At 38.1% G+C, this 21532-nt stretch overlaps 1 protein-coding gene across 1 annotated transcript in view; it reads right to left on the reverse strand.

Annotated features, from left to right (window-relative positions):
* Positions 1-21532, reverse strand: part of ARHGAP42 (Rho GTPase activating protein 42) — a 169774-nt gene that overhangs the window by 57525 nt on the left and 90717 nt on the right. The window contains exons 4-5 of the mRNA XM_013178134.3: positions 20060-20131; positions 827-928 (exon numbers count right to left, since the gene is read on the reverse strand). Coding sequence (XP_013033588.1) covers positions 827-928; positions 20060-20131 — 174 coding nt within the window. The remainder of the gene's footprint in view (positions 1-826; positions 929-20059; positions 20132-21532) is intronic.

Below are 21532 nucleotides of genomic sequence, written 5' to 3' on the forward strand. Positions count from 1 at the left end.
TACAAATCACAGAATTACTGGTAAACTTGAAAAAAAATCTATGATTTGTGACCGACGGTCACATATTCTGTGAAAACTCCATCAGCAAAATAACCCTCATGATTTTAAGAGTCATCATGATAACAGTAACCCCTTCAAAATAATTCTAACGACTTCTGGAAAAAACAGTGCCATTGAGATCAAATTAATTTTTATACTGTAATTTGTCTCAAAGATGAATCATAATTATTTCTACCAGCATACTGAAAAACCCTGGAATCCTCCTGCTAAACTGGAAGTCTTCAGTTTTGTTTCTTTTTTTAAATAAGAATTAGGCATACAAACTCTTTAAAGCTGAAGTTGTGGGTACAATTGCAGCATGATGCTGCAATAAGGTGAAAAAGAAGAAAAAGAACCGCAAAAAGTATCATTCAAATTATCTCGGTTCAGCCTCCCAAATTAAAATTTATGTGAAACAAGCATAATTTCACTGAGCAATAAACTGAATAGCAAAAAAGCTATTACTTATTTGTCTTTCAAATAGTTCAGATATTCCTTATAAAATAAAACTCACATTTTTATTGTAGTAATATAATTCTTTGATGTTGTTGTAACCGATAAACATTAGTTTGGTCACTTAAAGTAAACAGAGTTGGACATGTAGAATACTGCCTTGTTAAAATATTTAACTGTTATTAGGACTGTATTAATCCCACTCAGGAATTTATATTCACAGCAAGAGTAACTACAAGAAATTATCACATTTCACATAAATAAAATACTACACATCTGTTATCATGATCTCTGTGCAAACTGGAAACCGGGTAATATTGTGTTAAGTGCTTACATCTTGCAAATGAGATTCTTTCTTCTTTGCTGATAAATTTAAGTGCTTCTCTAAGATGGAATAATATTTCTCACTTTCCTTGTCAAACTTCTTCTTCCCATCCTGAAAAACAAAACATTGCCAAGTAAAGCATTTGACTAAACATTACAGCTAACTTAAAAGAGGTGCCAAAATATGCTTGGTTATAAAACCATTTTGTTTGTTCAGATGTTTTTAGGGTTCAGTTCTGAATTGAGCATGAAGACCCCAGGAGGACTGATTAGTAAATGCAGTATTAAGTAGAACTTTTTCCATAAATAATAAACCTATAAAACAGACTTGTGTAGCTTCCCATCCATATACATACATGTAAGTGCTAGGCAGGATCTTCCCAAGCAGATATTTAGCATAAAATAATCTTTCCCAAGCTTTACAAATATATGTACCTGTCTCATATTGTTTTGCTGAATATAAACATTGTGGAAGAGGTGGTGAGTATAACATATTTGATGATGATAGAGGCCTATCCTCTGTATTTAAGACTAATATATCCTTGTTTTCCACCCACACTCTTAAAATATGTGGATGATGGAAAAGCACGTATGTGGTTGCAAAAGAAAATTGGTCCAAAAGTCTGTTTCCAATAATTTTTTGATGTGTCTGAATATCTAAGTTTGTCTCATTTAAAAGAATTATCTTGCCATTTTCCTTCCCCACTCCTCTTTTTTTCACCATGTGCAGACGATCCTCACATTTTCACCATGAGACTACTTTAATGAATGTTAATATAAAAGAAAGCTACTGTTACATTTAAAATACTTTATTTTCTGTAACCTAATTTACAACATATACTTTAAAAATTAAGATCTGATATTCACAGAAGCTTAAGAATAAGACATCTTTCTTAGCTTTTCTATCTTTTGAGATGGGCCAGATTTCAGGAAATGAGAGAAGGGATTAAAGCAAACATCTCATATGACTATTAATATTAAAAATATATTTTTCATTATTAAAAATGTGTATTTGAGACATTTGAAAAGATGTATATTTGAGACATTGCTGTAATTGAAAGCAACCCTCTGCCAGTGACTTTTATAATGTTAAGTAAGACCTAATGATTCTTTCTAATGTTTAACAAGTTGAATATGTTAAAAAAACAAAGAAAGGTCAACATGAACTGTCCTACTCACACATGTGCAAAAGCTATTAATGGTGGAAAAACTAATTACTGGACATAATAGTAACATCAGGTCACAATCAGAGCAGTAGTGATTCTTTTCCTGACCCCTTTCTTAAAATTAGTTACGAACTAAGCAAACAACTAGCCTGCATTTTAGGATCACCATTTTTCTTTGTCATTTCATGGGAAAGTCTGGTCAGCCAGAGAAATAAGATATAGAAGGAAGAACTTAATGCCATGAATTAAAACCTCTTATCTAACTATAACAGCAATCCTCTGACTGACTAGCTCCAGTGACTAAAGTTATCAATGATAATTATATTAAATTATGAAACAGGTAATTCCTATCCTGCAAAATAAATAAATGTATTTAGCATGAAAAATATGCACAATTTAGTGTTCTTATTTCACAATAGAAATAGCTTCAAAAGACACCAGAGGAAAGACAGCACCTGACTCAACAAAGTATTAATTAAAAAGAAATACAATAAAGTCCCCAACGCCAACCTATATTTAATCGAAGCTATGCAGATCGGGGGGGGGGGGGGGGGGGGGGGGGGGGGGGAAGAAGCGTGAATTTTGCATCGCAAGGGAAATGAAAGCGTATGAATTATCCTTCCAAATCTTTCTGAAAAGCATTCAGAAAAGAAAGAGAGAAGACAGAATGTAGGACTCACTAAATGACCAGTTAGCCATGAAATCAGCTTTTGTGGGACCAAAATTACAGATCAGTTCCATGACCACAGTTTTCTCGGGCAATATTCAAGTTCCAGACCCTTACAATCAAGCAAGAGCAAGCTGAGTACATCAACACCTCCTCCAGTCACAAACAGAAATCAAGTTCAGATGGTTATGGACCACAGATATGTATCTTTTGAATAAAAGGTGCAGCTAGTTGCCTACTGTTATTTTCTGAGATGACATTACTAAGGTGCTGGACGAAAAAGAAGGGAATTACATTACTTGAAATCCAAGTGACACAGGTGGCAAAGTCACCGTCTTGAGGGAATTGCTGAGTCAAGGCCACAGTCAACTTACGCAACAAAAAATGTAAAGAGAATTACTTCTAAAAAAATGTTTCCACACCACTGAAAAGTGAACACCAAAGGACAGTGTTGTAGGACACCGAAGAAGACCTGAACTGAGGAATGAGACAAGGCAAGGCAAATCTCCTGCAGGATTACTTGTGTAAGACTGGGAATCACCCAGCCCAACCGTGCCTGAACCCCATGAGTTACAGATCATGTCAGCTATACTCTTCACATGTAAAAAGAAAACACAAATATTAAATCATCACATCTAACCAGATACAACCATCCAAGAATAAGACAAAAAATAAAATAAAATAAAATAAAATAAATACAGATAAACTAGTTGTGGTTGTGAGGCATCTTGCACCTCACATGAAGCTTCATGGTGATCTCCACGGCACCATCAACAGAATATGAAGGCTCTCTTGGTCTTCTGCCCACCTTGCCAGTCCCTTCCCAAAACACATTACCCCACTGTAACAGTGATCCACCAAAACTTTATATGCATAGTTTTATACCAGTTAATTTAAAGAGAAAGATAACAATTTGGGGCTTTCCTTGATACTAGGATAACTTGGAGCCCAAGTGCAGTGTTTCCAGGCACAACGTTGCTAGCTTCTTTCTTTTTCACTGGATTCTAACACATCAAAATTTCTCACTTCAAAGACAAACTGAAAGGAGAGAGAGTAAGGAGAATAAACTGAAGTAGACTGAGAATATAGATCACTTGGCAGTTTTGACTGTGTATATCTCTTTACTAGGTGATACTTCTGGGAATAAGGCTGCAGTGGCAGCAGGATAGTGCTTCTGGCATTGTGCAGATCTCAGACCTGCTTCTGGGAAATGCCTAAAAAACACTGGCCTCAACAGGTAAGTGAGTTCCTTTTGCTTCAGATGCCATCAGACTTGCCAGTAAAAACACATTTGAACGTATTGAAGCCTCTGAAAACTGTTTATTTCATAGAAATTAACAAGAAAAGACACAGAAGCAGGTGATTCATTTTCTGGAAGAGATGAAACTTCAGCTTATGCCAAGATAACTCTCACCTCACACTCAGCCAGTGACTCACAGCACACGCGCATCTCAAGTGAAGTCACAGGTTAATCTCCTTCCAGATCCTGCCTCTCATTCTGCAATCCTCAAAACATTCTGTTACACACAGCAGCTGCCCAAATGAGTCATCTGAGTCCTTGTTCCTCCAATCTGTGCCTGTGAGACTGGGAATCCTGCTTTTCTGCAAACCAGGAGGTTTATGAATTAAGTTTCCATGTGAAGCTCTCTCCTCAAAGCTTAGGAGATGGAGGACTGCCTCTGTCTCTAGGTCTCATATTGGATCAAACTCCAAGGAGCACAGAGATATGTCTGGACAAGAAAGGTGTACTGTTTTCTGAACAGCCAGCACCAGCCATAACATAAACTATAAGGTACATGGCCATTAGGAAGATACTATTGCTGACCTCTGCACCAAGCCTCTTATTCCCTTCAGCCTCCGCTTGCCTTTCTTCCTTGCACAGCCTTCCTGCAAGTAATCCTCATCCTTTCTCTTTGCCCTGGAAATTTATAAATCTTTTTTTTTTTTCTCAAGACATCATTTATTATATATATATATGAAATCACTGTTGAGACAATTCAGAGGATGCAATATAAAAATTCTAAATACAGAAAAAGACAAATTACAAAAAAGCATTCCTTGGTACATTTTATATTGGTGTATACGTTACCAGTACATTTTGCAAAGATCAAGTTCAGTCTGCAGACTCTAAGCATTGTAAATGTCTGTCTCTAGCTGTTTAACTGTTCTCAGGTAGGTCAAGTCACTATGCCTTAAATCAATATAAAAATATTCACAGTTCTAAATGCCTCAGATTTCCAACATCACTATTTGGAAAGCCCTTAAGCAGATGCTCAGCTTCTAGCATGTAAAGAAGTCTCATTAACGTCCAGTACTTCCTTGACAGAGCCAAGCTTTATACTACTGGATCCAGATTTAATTCTTGTTTTTACTTTCTGCTTAGATTTCCATTATAGTTTCATTTGGAAACTGATTAAACAATCTCCAAAAGGAGAAAATTATTTTTTTTGGAAATAAATTTTGCTCAAGATACTACTAATTATGGATGTGTCCCACAAGAGATGTTCTATTAGAATTAAATTTGGCTAGGGATGTCAAGGGCAACAAGAAATGCTTCCTTTATCACATCAGTGATAAAAAGAAGACTAGGGAAATTGTGGGCCCGCTCTGGAAGGAAATGGGAGACCTGGTTACCCAGGATATGGAGAAGGCTGAGGTACTCAATGACTTTTTGCCTCAGTCTTCACTGACAAGAGCTGTAGCCACACATCCGAAGCTCCAGAAGACAAAGGCAGGGACTGAGAGAATGAAGAACCGCCCTTGTAGAAGATCAGGTTCGAGACCAGGTAGGAACCTGAAGGTGCACAAGTCCATGGGACCTGATGAGATACATCCCAGGGTTCTGAGGGAACCAGCAGATGAAGTTGCTAAGCCACTATCATATTTGAGAAGTTGTGGCAGTCTGGTGAAGTTCCCGCTGACTGGAAAAGGGGAAACATAACCCCCATTTTTTAAAAAAGGGAAAAAAGAAAGACACGGGGAACTACAGGCCAGTCAGTCTCACCTCTGTGTGTGGCAAGATCATGGAGCAGATCCTCCTGGAAGCTATGCCAAAGCACATGGAAAATAAGGAGGTGATTGGTGACAGCCAACATGACTTCACTAAGGGCAGATTGTGCCTGACAAACCTGGTGGCCTTCAAATCCAGAGAATGGACTGAGAACAGACCTGAGGAGAAGGACCTTTCCTGGGGGTGCTGGTTGATAAGAAGCCCAACATGATCTGGAAATGTGTGCTCGCAGCCCAAAAAGCCAAACATATCCTAGGCTGCATTATAAGCAGCACGGACAGCTCTCTCTCTACTCTGCTCTGGTGAGACCCTATCTGGAGTACTACATTCAGCTCTGGGGTCCCCAGCACAAGAAGGACGTGGATGTATTAGAATGAGCCCAGAGGAGGACCAGAAAGATGATGAAAGGGCTGGAGTACCTCTCCTGAGAAGACAGGCTGAGGGAGTTGGGGTTGTTCAGCCTGGAGAAGAGAAGACTCTGGGGAGACCTTATAGTGGCCTTCCAGTACCTAAAGGGGGCCTACAGAAAAGCTGGGAAGGGATTCTTTGTCATGGAGTGTTGCGACTGGACAAGAAGTAATGTTTTTTAGCTAAAAAAGGGTAGATTTGTCTTTGGACCAGACTTGTCCTCAGACCAGTACTGTTTAATATCTTCATCGATGACACAGTGGGATTGAGTGCATCCTCAGCAAGTTTGCAGATGACACCAAGCTGAGTGTTGCAGTTGATATGATAGAAGGAAGGGATGCCATCCAAAGGGACCTGAACAGGCTGGAGAAGTGGGCCCACGTGAACCTAATGACGTTCAACAAGTCTAAATGAAGGGCGCTGCACCTGGGCCAGGGAAATGTGGATGTGAGTACAGACTGGGGGAAGAACTCATTGAGAGCAGTTGCAAAGAAGGACTTGGGGGTTCTGATGGATGAAAAGATCAACACAAGTTGGCAGTGTGTGCTTGCAGCCCAGAAGGCCAACTGCATCCTGGGCTGTATTAAAAGAGGAGTGGCCAGCAGGTCAAAGGAGGTGACTGTCCCCCTCTACTCAGCCCTGGTGAGGCCAGACTTGGAGTACTGTGTCCAGGTCTGGAGCCCCCAGCACAAGAAGGATGTGGAGCTTTTAGAGTGGGTCCAGCGGAGGGCCACAAAGATGATCAAGGGGCTGGAGCACCTCTCCTATGGAGATAGGCTGAGAGAGCTGGGGCTGTTCAGCCTACAGAAGAGAAGGCTTCGGGGTGACCTCATCGCAACCTTTCAATACTTAAACGGGTCTTATAAACAGGATGGAGAAGGACTCTTTACTTGGGTAGATAATGATAGGACAAGGGGGAATGGTTTTAAACTGAAAGAGGGGAGATTTAGATTAGAGGTTAGAAGGAAATTCTTCACTCAGAGGGTGGTAAGGCACTGGAACAGGTTACCCAGAGAAGCTGTGGATGCCCCATCCCTGGAGGTGTTCAAGACCACGTTAGATGAGACCCTGAGCAACCTGATCTAGTGGTTGGCGTCCCTGCCTATTGCGGAGGGGTTGTAACTAGATGATCCTTGAGGTCCCTTCCAATCTAGGCCATTCTATGATTCCATGATTCTATGATAAGATTTGGATTAGATATTAGGAAGAAATTCATTAGTCAGAGGGTGGTGAGGCCCTGGCACAGGTTGCCTAGAGAAGCTGTTGCCCAGAGAAGCCCCACCCTGGGAGGTGTTCAAGGCCAGGTTGGATGGGGCTATGAGCAACCTGGTCTGGTGGGAGGTATCCCTGCCCATGGCAGGGGGGTTCGAACTATGCGGTCTTTAAGGTCCCTTTCAACCCAAACCATTCTGTGATTCTATGATTCTCTAGTCACTTTGCTTTACAGAAATGTATGGCTATGAAAAGATTGACATGAACTATCAATAAGGTCACTCAATTCAGTCAGATATTTTTTTTCCTGTTCAGAAAGATTTTGATTCCATGCTGCAGCTAATCACAGGCATGCAACTAATCACTGGCATGATTCCCACAAATTTTAACCATAGGATGCATTTTGGGATGTGAAGCAGAAAGACATATTACATTTTGACTTCTCTTTTCCAGTGGGAACGTCAAGATTTTTTTTTTTTTTAATGGACTAAGTTGCCATTACTCTGTGTCTAGTATTTTATGTCAAAACTGTTACATTTCCCAAAAAAATTATTATATAAATTATTCCTCTTTACTTTTCATAAAGAGCCTTTGCCATCTGGAAGGGAACTTTTCTTTCTGTTTATTGTAGTTGTGATGACTTTCGGTGTTATACTTATCTGCTAGCATATCTTGACTACATTTGTCCCTAAATAAAATATTTTTACTCTTTGTTTGTCCCAGAACTCATAGTTAAATTTTAACATGACTCATAGTTAAATTTTACCATGATAATCTTTAAAATAAAAATAAACCCATTTTCAATAACTTTTCAATAATTTTTCAATATTGAAAAAATATTTTCAGTATTTTTGTGTAACTATTAAAAAACAAAACAAAACACATTTTTGTAAGAGGTGACTTTAAAAGGATCAAGAAAGGAAATGAAAACATTACAAAGAAGCACTTTTGGAGAAAAAAATATCATTGAGAATCCCTTATTTAATTAGAAGACAAGTGAACATTATGAAACACAGCTGCAATTATTTTTTTTTATTCACCACACAAAATTAGTACATGTTTTGCACCATCTCAAGCTGAGATTCAGAAACAGTAGGAAGTGTTACAGAAGTGCAACAGAAAGACAAGACAGACAGATTTGTCAGCGAAAGAAACTGAAAGCAATGGTGAGCTCAGCTGAATTCAGTAAAGCCACATTCTGTTTCTTTCTCTTTGACAAGAACTACAAAAAGATCAATCTAACGGAACACTGGGGATGGTTCACTACTTGGATTTTAGACTTCAAATCCATTTTTCAAAGACATACTTTCATTACTTTGCAAACAAAAATTCAAAATGTATTTCTGCAAAGGTATTGGTATTCTGTTTGGAGTTGTGAAGTTTGGGGATCATCTCTTAGTTGGTAATAAGACAAGGAAAAGTAGGATACTGAATTAAACTGAGTCTTGAAAGGACTGATTTGAGTTCAGATCCTATGGATTTCATGGGAGATGTAAGAATCAATTCTTACAACTTCTGAGAAGAAAATAACTTTATCTTCATTTTATATTGCCTTAGAAATCTTACGGAGGATAGAGATTATTTTGTGTGTGTGTGTGTCTGTTATTTTTGTTTGTTTGTTTTTAATAAAACTAATTATCACAGGCATCTAAGGACACAGACTGCATTTGGATAGATGTCTGGATGGTGGGATTTCTTTTTGGTAGAGATTTTATTTGTTATGTGAATGTTCACATGACCAATATAAGGCCCAAAGAGATGTTTCAAAAGGAGAAATAAAAAGGGCGTATAAAACTTGTTCCCTTCTGCTCTTCTTCCCAATCAGAATTTAATAGGACAGGACAATACAGGATTTCTCCAAGTCTGTGAGAAAGCTATGAGGTTAAAGGGCATCCTTTTATGTACTGCTAGCAAATAATATGAAGTGAAACAAAGCTGTATCATAGCTGATAAAGAAACAATTGCTGCTCAATATAAAATAGGGTTAACACAGCCATAAATTGTGACTTACATTACTCATAACTGCTAGTGAAAACATGTTTGAATTGAAGCTGAATTCATCACATAAAAAAATAAATGACCTAGCAACTATAAATCTTTTAGTCAATTCTTTACTAAAAACCTACAAGCATATGCAAACTATGAAAATGCAGAAAAGAATATTGTGTGTAAGACACAAATTATCATAATAAAAGGCACATATTGACACTAAGAAGAATAATAAGGCAATAAACAGGAAATACAGGAGTGTTTAGCAGCACTAAAGCTATGAAGACAGATATTAAAAACTGGCAGTTTAAAAAATAATCTCATTTCAAATCAGGTATGAGATACATAGAACTACCAACATATTTTAAAGAGTCCCAAACTAATCCAAGTTTAGGATGGAATTCACATCTGTGTAAAATACTGAATAACTCTGCAAGAGATAATTTCCTTTCAGGTTCATAAGGCTCTGAAAAAATACTCTTTTCCCTTTCTAATGTCTTCTGTAATGACAGATCCAAATATCAGGTAGTTTCCAAAGTCTTTCCTGGAAGTGGAGAACCCTACAGCCATTTCATAATACTCTATTTAATTACATCAGATGTATGCAGACAGAATGTCCTTACCAAAAGACTGAAAAAAAAAAAAAAAGCTGAAAATTTTCACTATTTTGATGAGATCTAAAATTCTGTTCAAACTAAGAAGTAGTTACTGTTAAATGAACAAATAGCAGCATTTGGCCTTGTGTTTGTAAGATGCCATTCATTTCTCTCCAATAAAATCTCTCTTGAAATGGAAAAATAATCCAAAGTTCCCAGCATTGCTGTGAAAAGACAGGCAAACCTGCCAATACTGGCAGGTTGCAAAGCAGGACACATTAGACTCCCTATTATTAAGCTGCAGATTTGTCTTGAGTTTATTTGGCATTTGCTGATTCCAGGAGTAGTTGCTAGATGTCTGGGAATCTGTTAAATTCCTGCCCAAACAGCAGGACTGGTAAGTCTGCACACGTAATCTGGTTTTATTGTTTTTACTGTCTACTAAATATGAAGTATTTTTAGTGGAGTACCATACTTAGGCTATTCAGCATATTACTGCTTAAATAATATGAAGATTCCTAGAACAGCAGAAAATGACTTTTTAAACTATTCTCTTAAGCAGGTTTAGGACATTTTTTTAAAGCTGAAAATGTTTTATCACAATAGCAAAAAGGTCTCCTGTTCCTACCCAAAAGCTAGTGACCTTAAATGATTTTAAAGTTACACATGCTGTTTAGGAATTCAGAAGGAAGCTTGAGTTAATTCAATGTACTCAATCAAAAATTGTATGGAATAAGCTGTTCGTGTTGTAAGCAATCCAGACTTTTTTTTTGTAGACATCAGTACAGCCATATATGCTGATTAGAAATTGCCCCGAAAGATACAACTCAATCCTTAATTGTTGCTTATGTGATGAAAGCAAAGGAACCAGCTCAGAAATGGGGCATGTTAATCTTCAAAAATCAAAGGCAATCAGTAATAATACACGTTGTGATTTAGAATATTCAAAATGGTAAAGTCACTGAGCTGGCACCTTTGCACTCCACATAAAGGATTGCCTTCAGAACAGGCACAGTGGTAAACTTCTTTTCAAATGCAAAAAGAGCATCCAATTTTCACAGCTGTATTACACTAGTCAACATCCTCCCTTGGTCTTCACCACTGCCCCTTTCCTACCATCATTGCTTATCCTCACCTGGTCCTCTGTCTCCCTAAGTTGCCATCACCCAGTTCCCCAAACAGCTGCCTTCGTGGCCTCCCATCCGTGGTGTTGCCACCCTCCTCACCCCACTTCTTCCCGTCAGCACTGGCTTCCTCTCCACCCCTTGGAGGCACTGCTGCAGTTTCAGGTTCTCCATGCCTCATTTCGGATGCTAGATTACCTCACAAATGAAGCGTGTTTCAGCAATATCCCGGTACGCTAGTAATCTCTTCAATCTAAAAAGTGTATGAAGGAACCATTTCACCTGCAAGTAGTTAGCAACCACCTTCCTTCTTTTGCGCACTCAAAGAAACTACAAAAAGATTGCAAAGAATGCAGTGTTATTCAAACAAAGCAATTCTGAAAGCCTACCTTATAGCGTCACACACTGCTTATTTTATAAGCAGAAGATAAAAATATCTCTTTCTTAAGTAGTAATTTCTGTTTTTAAATACTCATTGGGATCTCTCTCCCATCCATGCCAAGCAACGAGCCAACATCCCTGACCTCCAAACAGCAGCGGTATGTCCAGCCCTGCTTGCTTTCCCAGGCCACTTCCAACGTCATTGCGACGTGACTGTAACTCTTATCTGAGGAAGAACTAGAGATGTGTTATGAGAAAGTTATGGAAAAACAAGGAAACAGTCTGGGGTTAATGTCAGAAGTGATTTTGTTTTGTTTTAAAAGCATCTATTTTGAGGGTCCCTCTTGCAACACTGATAAAGGAACACAAACTATCACTTTGGGGGGAAAAGCCATGCCTCAGCAGCACTGTTAAGCTCCACCAGTGCTCTCAGTTTACTTCTCAGGGAGGGACAATCTTGTCATCAAAACAACTGTCCAAAATAACCCTTTCTTGGCCAGCTCTACAGGAAGAAATGGTTCTGTGATGGCTACTACAGCCTGAAATATCCCATAATAATAAAGCTGGTTCATCTGGCAGAAAGACGGGAGTTGTTGGTGCTCCCATATCTACACTGAGACACATTCAAGTTTCAAGGAATGATGCCTGCCTTTTGTTACAGTACAGATGTGGTGCTTTCCAGCTACCGTCACCCACGACACTTTGAAGTGGAGCTATTTTATTCTCACTTTTCCAAAAGCAGAATTGCTACAATGGTAAAAGAGTGCGTGTTTGCATATGCCCAGCCCCCTGCAGAACCTGTTGCATAGAGAGAACAAAACACTGGATGAATGGAAACGTGCAGTGACAAGGGAAATTCATGCCAATACTGCCAAGTGTGACAATAAAAAGAGTTTCTATTTAGAACGCGAAACGTGACTCTACCCTGTGTGTGGACTAATGACCTGTAGAGTCAACACCATCTGAGTAATGCCCAAACATAACAGAGGTATTTTTATGCTATTATCTTCAATAATCCACATAAGAAAAAGAAGCAATGGGGAAAGAAATCTTCATTTTCTCCAATACTGGTGCAAAAGAACAAGACAGTTTATAATAGATTAACAGATTAATTAACTTCTGCCCGGCTCCAGGCCGTAGGCAATTGGCCGTGGGCAATTGGGCACTGTCTGTTTCTCTTAATTTTTCCTTAACACTCTTCAAAGTTCTTGTCTGCAACCTTGAGACCTGCTTTTCCTCCTTATCCTTCGGAGGTGTGGAATGTCATCCCCTCCGCACCGCAGCCACTTCGGCCTTACCAGCTAAGGGGAGGGGAAGAAAGGACAGAATCGATGAGCGGAGCTACGGTATCCTATTCAGACTTAGAAAACTTTATTTATTTATTTATTTTCTAAATTGAAAACACTTGCCAAATCCTTCCTGCAACTAAGCACTGAATAAGGGGTTTGGTTCCCCTGTGAACTGGAAATTAAGTCTGGAGGCAGTAATGAATGCCTTTGCTTGTACTTTTAATCACTGCACAGGAGGAATGCAGTAGGTTTCTAGCAGCCGTGTGGGGTCAGGACGCAACCTTCCTGAATCCTTCAACGTGATACCAATTACTGTGGGCTGATTTAAATTAGCAAGGAAAAAGACTTAATTTAATTAGAAAAGTGGCATATTTGCTTCCATGTTTACATTCTCTTGCTGTCTTCCAAAAGAAGGGCTGATGCATGCTACTTTTTTTTCCTTTGTACTCTTTCCCATAGAATCATAGGATAGAATCATAGAAACATCTAGGTTGGAAATGACCTTCAAGATCATGAAGTGCAACTATCAACCTGGCCTACCAAGTCCCATAACTGAACCATGTCTCTTAGTGCCACATCCACACGTCTCTTAAATACCTCCAGGGATGAGGACTCCACCACCTCCCAGGGCAGCCGGTTCCAATGCCTAATCACCTTCTCCACAAAGAAATTCTTCCTGATTTAAACCTCCCCTGGTGCAACTTGAGACTATGTCCTCACATCCTACCACTTGTCACCCGAGAAAAGAGGCCAGCACCTTGCTACAACCTCCTTTCCTGTAGTTGTAGAGAGCGATGAGGTCTCCCATCAGCCTTCTTTACTCCAGGCTAAACAACCCCAGTTCCCTCAGCTGCTCCTCATAAGTCTTGTTTTCTAGTTTTGTTTTATTAACTGTAGATTTTTAAAAATCAATTATTCTTATTGCCAACAAAAATACACTGAATAGTCACTTAAACAGTTTCACAGATTAACACATTTATTCTAAGTCTTAATTTTCAAATGTTATGGCAGAACATTGTAAATTGAATTATCCCCCTCTAGGAAATAGGAAATGTATTTACCCTTAATTTAAACCTGCTTGCTTTTGGATGCAAATTAGAATTTTATTAAAGTAAAAACAAACAAACAAACAACAAACAAAAACAGCTTCATAAATTGTTTTCAATCAATCAGCTAAACTATTTTGTAGCAGAAAGAATGCATTTAGCAGAATTTATTAAAACTGACTTTGCACATAACATTAACCAATTTTCTAACAAATACCTGCAGTTAATGGATTGAACGGAAAGTTTTTCATTACCGTGTCCATAATTGCATTTGCAGAATTACAAGAGCTGTTCCAAGTATATTAATTGCTTCAAAAATCCTCTGGGTCCAGGTGCTCAGCCAGTGACAGCTCCCAGCTCAACACTTTGACTTTCTGCAAATGAAAATCTGACTGCCTGAGAAGATGAAGTGTGTTCACACCTGGCTCTTTATCATAAGTTTTGAAACTTACAAAATATTTTCATGTACAGGTGTACAAGAAGCACTGGCTAGTCATACTGTAGCACTAGAATTATTTTGTACTTCTCTAAAATTGTAATAACTATTACCAAATGGATGCAAGTCTTTCAAAAATTCTTATTTCCATAGATTTATCTGAATAGCTATTTTTTTTAAAGTGGAACTATATTTGGTCTATATTTTAACAACATTTTTATGCTTTACATTTTTATTAAATGCAAATTACAAACGGAAAAAGTAGATAGCTTCAGCTGATAGAAAAACAATCCAGCTGTTCCAAATTTTAAGATCTGGGACAATTGATAGACATTTCCCCCACTGAAGCTGAGGGAAATAGCAAAACGCGAGATGAAATAACAAATTTTTAACAAAATTTAATTTTAAGAAATTTTCAAACGTTTTTGGTTACAACTGTCACAAACACTATTTAGTATTATGAAATATTTTTTCCACCTTACCCTACTAAACTCTCAGTTCTTGCATTTCTCAGTACTAGTTTAACAAAGACTATCTGATTAGACAACATATTCTAAAATATTTCTTGGATAAAATGATAAAAATGATAAAAATGGTCCAGGACCAACACCTTGGAAATAAATGTATTTGTAACTGAGGTTTAAAACTTTCACAGTTCACCAGCTTAATTCAAAATATGAAAAACGATATAAGTAAAAGAAAACCTAAAGAAAATTTGCACTTTTCCAGAGAGACATCCTTAAAGACTAAATAGATAAATAGATTGCTGATTTCCTTTTTTTATTGTTACAGTAAATTTTTTGATTTACAGTGGTGTTGTGACCATTTAGCAGCCTCAATTCCTCAATTCCTGTGGAAGGAGCTTCATCTTCCACCTTCTCGATCCTCTAGTCCTTCTCTTTTATTTTGGCATTACCTCTGACTTACAGCAACCCCAAATAGTGTTAGCACTACTTCATTTTGTACCTGACCATTACTGAAAATAAAGCAAGAGACCGATCTCAAGTTGCCCCTTGGGACCTTCTAATTTCTAATTCTTCTCTAACCAGACAATCTCTCCCTCAAACAAAACTCACTGCCCTCCCAATTAGCCAGTTCTCACATTTCTTATATTTATCTCCACCTGAACTAAATTGTCTCACGCAGTGTGCTTTAAATGCCTTGCTGAAACAGAGAGTTTTGATCCACTGCATTTCCTTGCCTACAGAATCAGTTATCTTATCAGAAGAGATATCAGGTAATTCTGGTACTCACCATTTCTGGAAACCTGCGCAGCATTTTAACTCGGAATAGCTGGACATCAATGATCCTGGCCTGGGCTGTGTTTCTGCTCCCTTCCCCAACCCCCTCCCCTCTGTACTTCAGACTGACACTAAAATACTCCAAAACCAGTGGACACAAGTGCCAAAACTTGAGCAGCAGATGTGGCTTGTAATCAAACACATTCTACCTTACCTACTGGAGCAAGGTCACTCATTTCTCTCAGTTGAAGAAATACTAGGATTTCCAATAATTCCTATAATTTGATTAGATACCAAGGAAAACAGTTCACAAAACGGGCATTCTGGCATACCTTAGTGATCCTGGATACCTATCGAGAACTCTGCTTTGACAGCTTTCTGACAGACTTAAAAAAAGTAATGCATTTTTTGCTTTATGATCCTCAGCTTCCGGACCATCATGCAAGCACAGATGTGAACATAAATGTGAGAAATTAATCCAGCAGTGAACATGGACTTGTTTCCCAAGTAGAAAGGGATTCACAGCTTTGAATGAATGAAGGAATGAAAGTAAATAATAATAAAAAAATAACCCTCCAGGCCAAAATAAATAGCTTTATGAAACAAACAGAGGGAATTGTAAGGCGGAAACAAAACTCTTCTTTTAAGTCTTAAAAACTAAATTGCTTCTGTTTTCTTTGATCTCGCCTAAGTTACTCTAAAGGTCAATGAACACTGGAACAAATATTGCTAAACGCAGTGCTGGATGGCTGCAGAGAGCCGTGGAAGTTTGGCTTTACTGCACACAGCACATCACACAGTGACCTCACCACCGCTACCAGCTGGGGACTCGCAGACCACATTTACCAAAAAAGGCCAAGTGCTTCGTGCCTGGAATCTTTTCCCAGTTAGCTCACCATGCTTTTGCTAGGATTTGTACAATAATTGCAGAGGTCTTTTTTTTTTTTTTTTTTTTTTTTTTAAGCTCAGATGGAGTAAATCAACGGGCTATCCAATGCAAAGCCACGTTTGTGTAGTCTCTGGAGACGACTCAGCTTTACTTAAACTAAGTGTGTACAGAAAAGGAAGAACTGAAATATGTGCAATAAAAACAGAGGAGCAAGTAGTATAAATCGAGAAGAGCAAGTGATGCAGATTTGTATATTGTTAATTTGATTACAAACACTAGCGTTTAACGGAGAGCATTTCTCAGATTTGTTGGGTACCTTCAGGTTTTGAAGTGCATATGAATAATTGGTCTTTAATGTTATTCTTGTGACATTCTAAAACACTTGAACTTTGCACTCTGGGTTTATGCTGTCCTTGTATTTGAAGTATAGCTTTGTAATGTCAACAGGATATATTTTATCCTCCATATTCTCTTTGATTTCTGTAATCATATTTTGTGCCTAAATTTCATGTAGATTTGAAGATGGAATATAACATTCTCATTCTCTGTATTAAAAGTGACATTTACGGTAGTAAAAATCTCTCTAAATTACTTATTATAAAAACAACATGGTGATCGTCTTAGTGAAAAATATTATTTTATATTCTTTTTCCTTTTTTTTTTTGGGTGCATATGTGTGGTGCAGCAGTGGTGGAGGATTTTTTGTTTCCAGATGAATTTTACCTAATATTTTAGAAAGAAAAAAAAAGTCCAGCAAGCTCTCTTACAGTGGCACACAATATCATTTCCTATTACACATATTAGTAACAAAGCTAGCAAATATTTTTTCCCTGGAAAAAGTTTGGAAACACAGCTTAATGGAGTAGAGAAACGAAAAATTTCAAAGTCCAGTTAGAAGACAAATAATGCAATACTCACCACTGCTTAGAAAATATGCTCTCACAATGGAGAGCTGATCACAAAGACCAACTGCTTGCATCTCTAACTACTGCTGAAATCACCAATGCAAAAGTTATACAGTTAATCTCACATTTCTATTCCTAATCTCTTCAAATGTCAACCCATGTGATGTAAATTACTTGTAAATTTTGTGCTCTAGAAAGATCTAATATGGCATAACTAGCAGCTATCCTGCATGGTTCACACCATCTCAGCCTCGGTCTGGAGAGGACCAGGTACAGTGAAATGTTTGGGGTTTTGGCGGAGAGAGTGATGACAGAGAAATAATAGTGTATTCATGTTTCACTATACAGTTCTACCCTGTTTTAAGTTAATACTAGAGAAAATCCAGCTCAAACATGATATTTCAGAGCAGAAAGTAACAGCTGATACATGGTCCACACAGCTGACATGTTTAGAGAAGATCTCTAATAAAAAGTGACATTCCCAGTGTCCTGTGAAACTTGCTGCAGGAATCCAAATAACAAGAAAGCGTCTGTTTCCTGTTTTGTTATCAATTCAGATCACCCCAGAGGAGTTCAAAGAGCCAAATCTCTGCACAAGCCTTCATTAACTGCAGATAAATAACTAGCAGTCTAAACTCATCCAATATCTACACGAGTTCATAAATTCTCAAGGGTTTAACCAAGTGAACAGGCACAGAGGTAAGTGCTCTGACCATGCCCTTCACTAACAAGGAGTTTCAGAAAAGCCAAATTTCTGCTATATTTCAAAGTGATCTTGTTACTTCTAGATTGCATGTTGCTATTTCTTAATTACTAGAAAAACAGTATTAAATGTAATTAATCACCCACTTCTTTGTGTTGATTTTATTTATTAAAAGGCCAATTGAATTTGTTTCTGCTGATAAAAATCAATTCAGAGGGAATGTATGAAACTGTTCCACAGTCTAGGTCATGCGGGTGGTCTAAATCTCTTGTTTTTGAACTTGACAGTTGAACTCCACGAGCGGCAAAAGAAAATACGAGTTTATTTGACACTTTATAAAACAATGAACTGAGAGCTCTCCATGTGGTCTTGATGTGTCAAGCCAATATCCTACACTGCCCAAAGCACACATAACGTTGCATAATAAAATGCATTAGGCATGGGAAGAAATGTAGTAGATCCAGGTTCTCTCCTGTACTCATTCAGTACACTGTAGTGTTACTACAGACAAGTCAAAATGATCACCGTTTCCCCAAATAATATAAGATGGGTAAATGCCCATATTTTCTCTGGAGGGGAAACTAGCCCTTGTGATATACTGAATGGAGAGGATTCAGTCTGTCCTGCAGTACTCTGGAATTAATGTTGAACAATTGCTGATTGAAAAATCAAATGAGTAATCTTCAATTAGATCATTAAAATATTCTGACATCTACTGAGAGATATCACAAGGGACAAGGCTTGTCAGAGGGGACAGCAGTGTCTTATATACTTCTGCACAGAACCCTGTATGATCCACCAATGGATCTTCTGTCTGATGTCCCAGGACAATCAATAGCACAGCAGGTTAGGCTTTCAAACAGCGTTCTCGGCAGACAAGAACGATATCCCTTAAGCTATAGGAATACAAAATGAAGTGGCAGCTCAAAGAGCTGAACAATGCAACTAAAACCCACTGAAAACTGCAAATAGTTTTGTGCTGGGATTACATTTTGATTTGTGCAGCAACACAGTAAACAAACTTCCACCCCTGCATCTAACAGCAGCAGGGTGGGACAAGAAAAGAATGCAGTTGTACACAAAAACATATCAAGCAAGAAGTAAGAAAGCATCCATTTCAGAGAAAGCTGACCTCAAGTTCACTGTAAAAATTCTTCTCAAATGTTTATTTAGTTCCTGAGCGGAAACAGTCTCATCTGTTTTCTGCACATTCACAACAGTGGTAAAAAAAGCGTAAGCCTGCAGTCTCTCTTTCCAACATCTCTGTTCTCCTTCTGAGGTTGTTTGAGTACAGCACAAGTGCAACCTCAGCTACAACATCAAAGATTTTTTGTACCCGCCTAACCTTACAGATGGAAAGTTTCCCAGAAAATTTTATGAGTGCTAGTACAAGATGCAAAATGCTTCAGAACTAGCATATTTGTGTAACAGGAGGAAAGGTTATTAACCATATATCTGACTACCACAGCCTTTAAGCATCTGTGGGATCAAAGTAGTGACTGATAACCACTTAAAAATACAGGATCAGACTGAAAATAGCTCTTCTAGATGAAGTTCATTTTAACATCTTTTTTTCCCAATAACATCTGCTTTCCTGACTACTGAACCATGATAGAGGCAGCCAGCACTGTTTGGCTAACACCAAAGAACTGGCTCGAATCACCAACTGCAGCCCGTCCTCCATGGGAAAATCTCTGGGCAACATAAAGATAACCATCACCACACTGCATCAGCTGTGTGAAGTGGAGAGGGAAGTCAGATGGAAAGAGCATGCCTGTGGCATACCGACTTCTCTTGGTCTTTACACAACAGCAACTTCAGGGCCACTGCACCCATGATAACTGTTTGAACCCTCTGTATGGTTCTGTGATAACCCAAGGTGGAAAGAAACCTGAATGCAGACATCAAAAAATAAACACAATTCCACATGGTGAGAATGTGCAAGATTCACATACTCACAATACACAGAAAGACCTGTACCCTATGCATATGCTCAGTCTTTAAACTCCATATCTAGCTTATCTCCTTCTCTGAAGCAAAGAATTCCATTCAATTCATTAATATGTTAATGACGATGGCATCAAATATATTTGAATATATCTGCCTGTTTTTAGTCCAGGTTTCAAAACACACTGATAAAGAAAGAGGAAATGAAAAAGAATTGTTTCCATAGCCACTTACTTTTGCTGCTCCAATTTGCTCTTTACGGAACTTCTCCAGGGGTGCTATGAGCACATCATTCGCATTTTGGATCTGCAAAGTTAACACAAAGCATATCTTTTCAATAGCAAGTATTTTCAGAAATTGGAGCCACTGTAACTCTGACAATGTATAGGATGGAAAGATTCATGTCCATAACATCCTACTAACAGCATATGGGTATGACTAAAATAATTCTGGCTTCTTTAGATAAAACATACTACACACATGTTCACCAGTCATGCAACATGTCCATGAGCAACTAAAGCAATTGTAATGAATGATGTGATAAGTTTAATTGCAAGACATAGAAGGGTTTTCTGGTATTGTACTTCCACTTCTTGTATCTTGTCTAAAATCAGAATAGAAAATGAAAACTTCCAAGAAAATGTTTTGGCAGAGCACAGAAGACAAACATAGTAGTAATGACAGCACTGCCTAAAAAGCGTATGTTTACAAAATCTGAAGCTTTGACAGCTGAATCTTTTAGCTATGTCTTTGGATTATATGCCTAGTTACACTGAGCAGAGGAGAGTACGGGAGCAGAGGGAACACTAAAAAGAAAAGTAGACAGTTTAAAAAATATTCTAGATTGGATTCCTTCACTTTACTATTTTTTTAAAATGAACTGAAGATGTCTGACAGCTATTTTTATCACTTTAAATTGACTGAGGATTCCTAATGAATCACAGTGTTCCCCTCATGGTCTTTGTTTATTTCGTGTAAATCCAGGCCTGGAATCCACCTCTGGAGGTTGCTCACACCCCCAACCACCTTCACTGGTCCCTCGTCATTTGGGCTGGACACGCACAGGCAGCAGAATACAAATGTCAGTCATGCCATTGTGTCCCTCACCATAAAATGTAGCTTGACTTAACCATGTGCCTTTTAAGGACAGACAGAAAAACCAACTGAACTGATTTTACTGGAGAAAAATCAGAAGAAACATCATATAATATAATATTTTAATAATATATAATATATTTTTTTCATAAAACCCAGGCTTTGTGCCTACAACACATTTAAGTTATTGCATTGGGCCCTGTCTGCAAAGGGTATATTCACCTTCTTTTTCTTTCATTAAATGATTTTCTACTCTTTTACTATTGTGGTCAAGATAACAAATATTTATATGCATAATTATCATCAACATTATCTTTTCTAAATGCATTTTTTCTACCTTTCAGGAAAAATAGTTCTCTTTTTTGCTCCAGCTTCATAGACAAAGAACCACACCTCCCCAAAAATGCCTCACAGATTTCATGCATCTTTCCTGAAAACTGCCAACACATCAGAAATAAAGCACAATAAAGCACATTACAATATTCGATTGTACTAAGTACAGGCAAAACTTTAGGCTTTCCGCATGAACAGCTCCTCACCAGTCCAGCCTTTATGCCATACTCATCACATTCCACGTTTGGGCTTTGGCACGTTTGGAGGTCTGGGCAAAGA

Source organism: Anser cygnoides, chromosome 1 (assembly GCF_040182565.1).
Source record: "Anser cygnoides isolate HZ-2024a breed goose chromosome 1, Taihu_goose_T2T_genome, whole genome shotgun sequence".
NCBI lineage: Eukaryota > Metazoa > Chordata > Aves > Anseriformes > Anatidae > Anser > Anser cygnoides.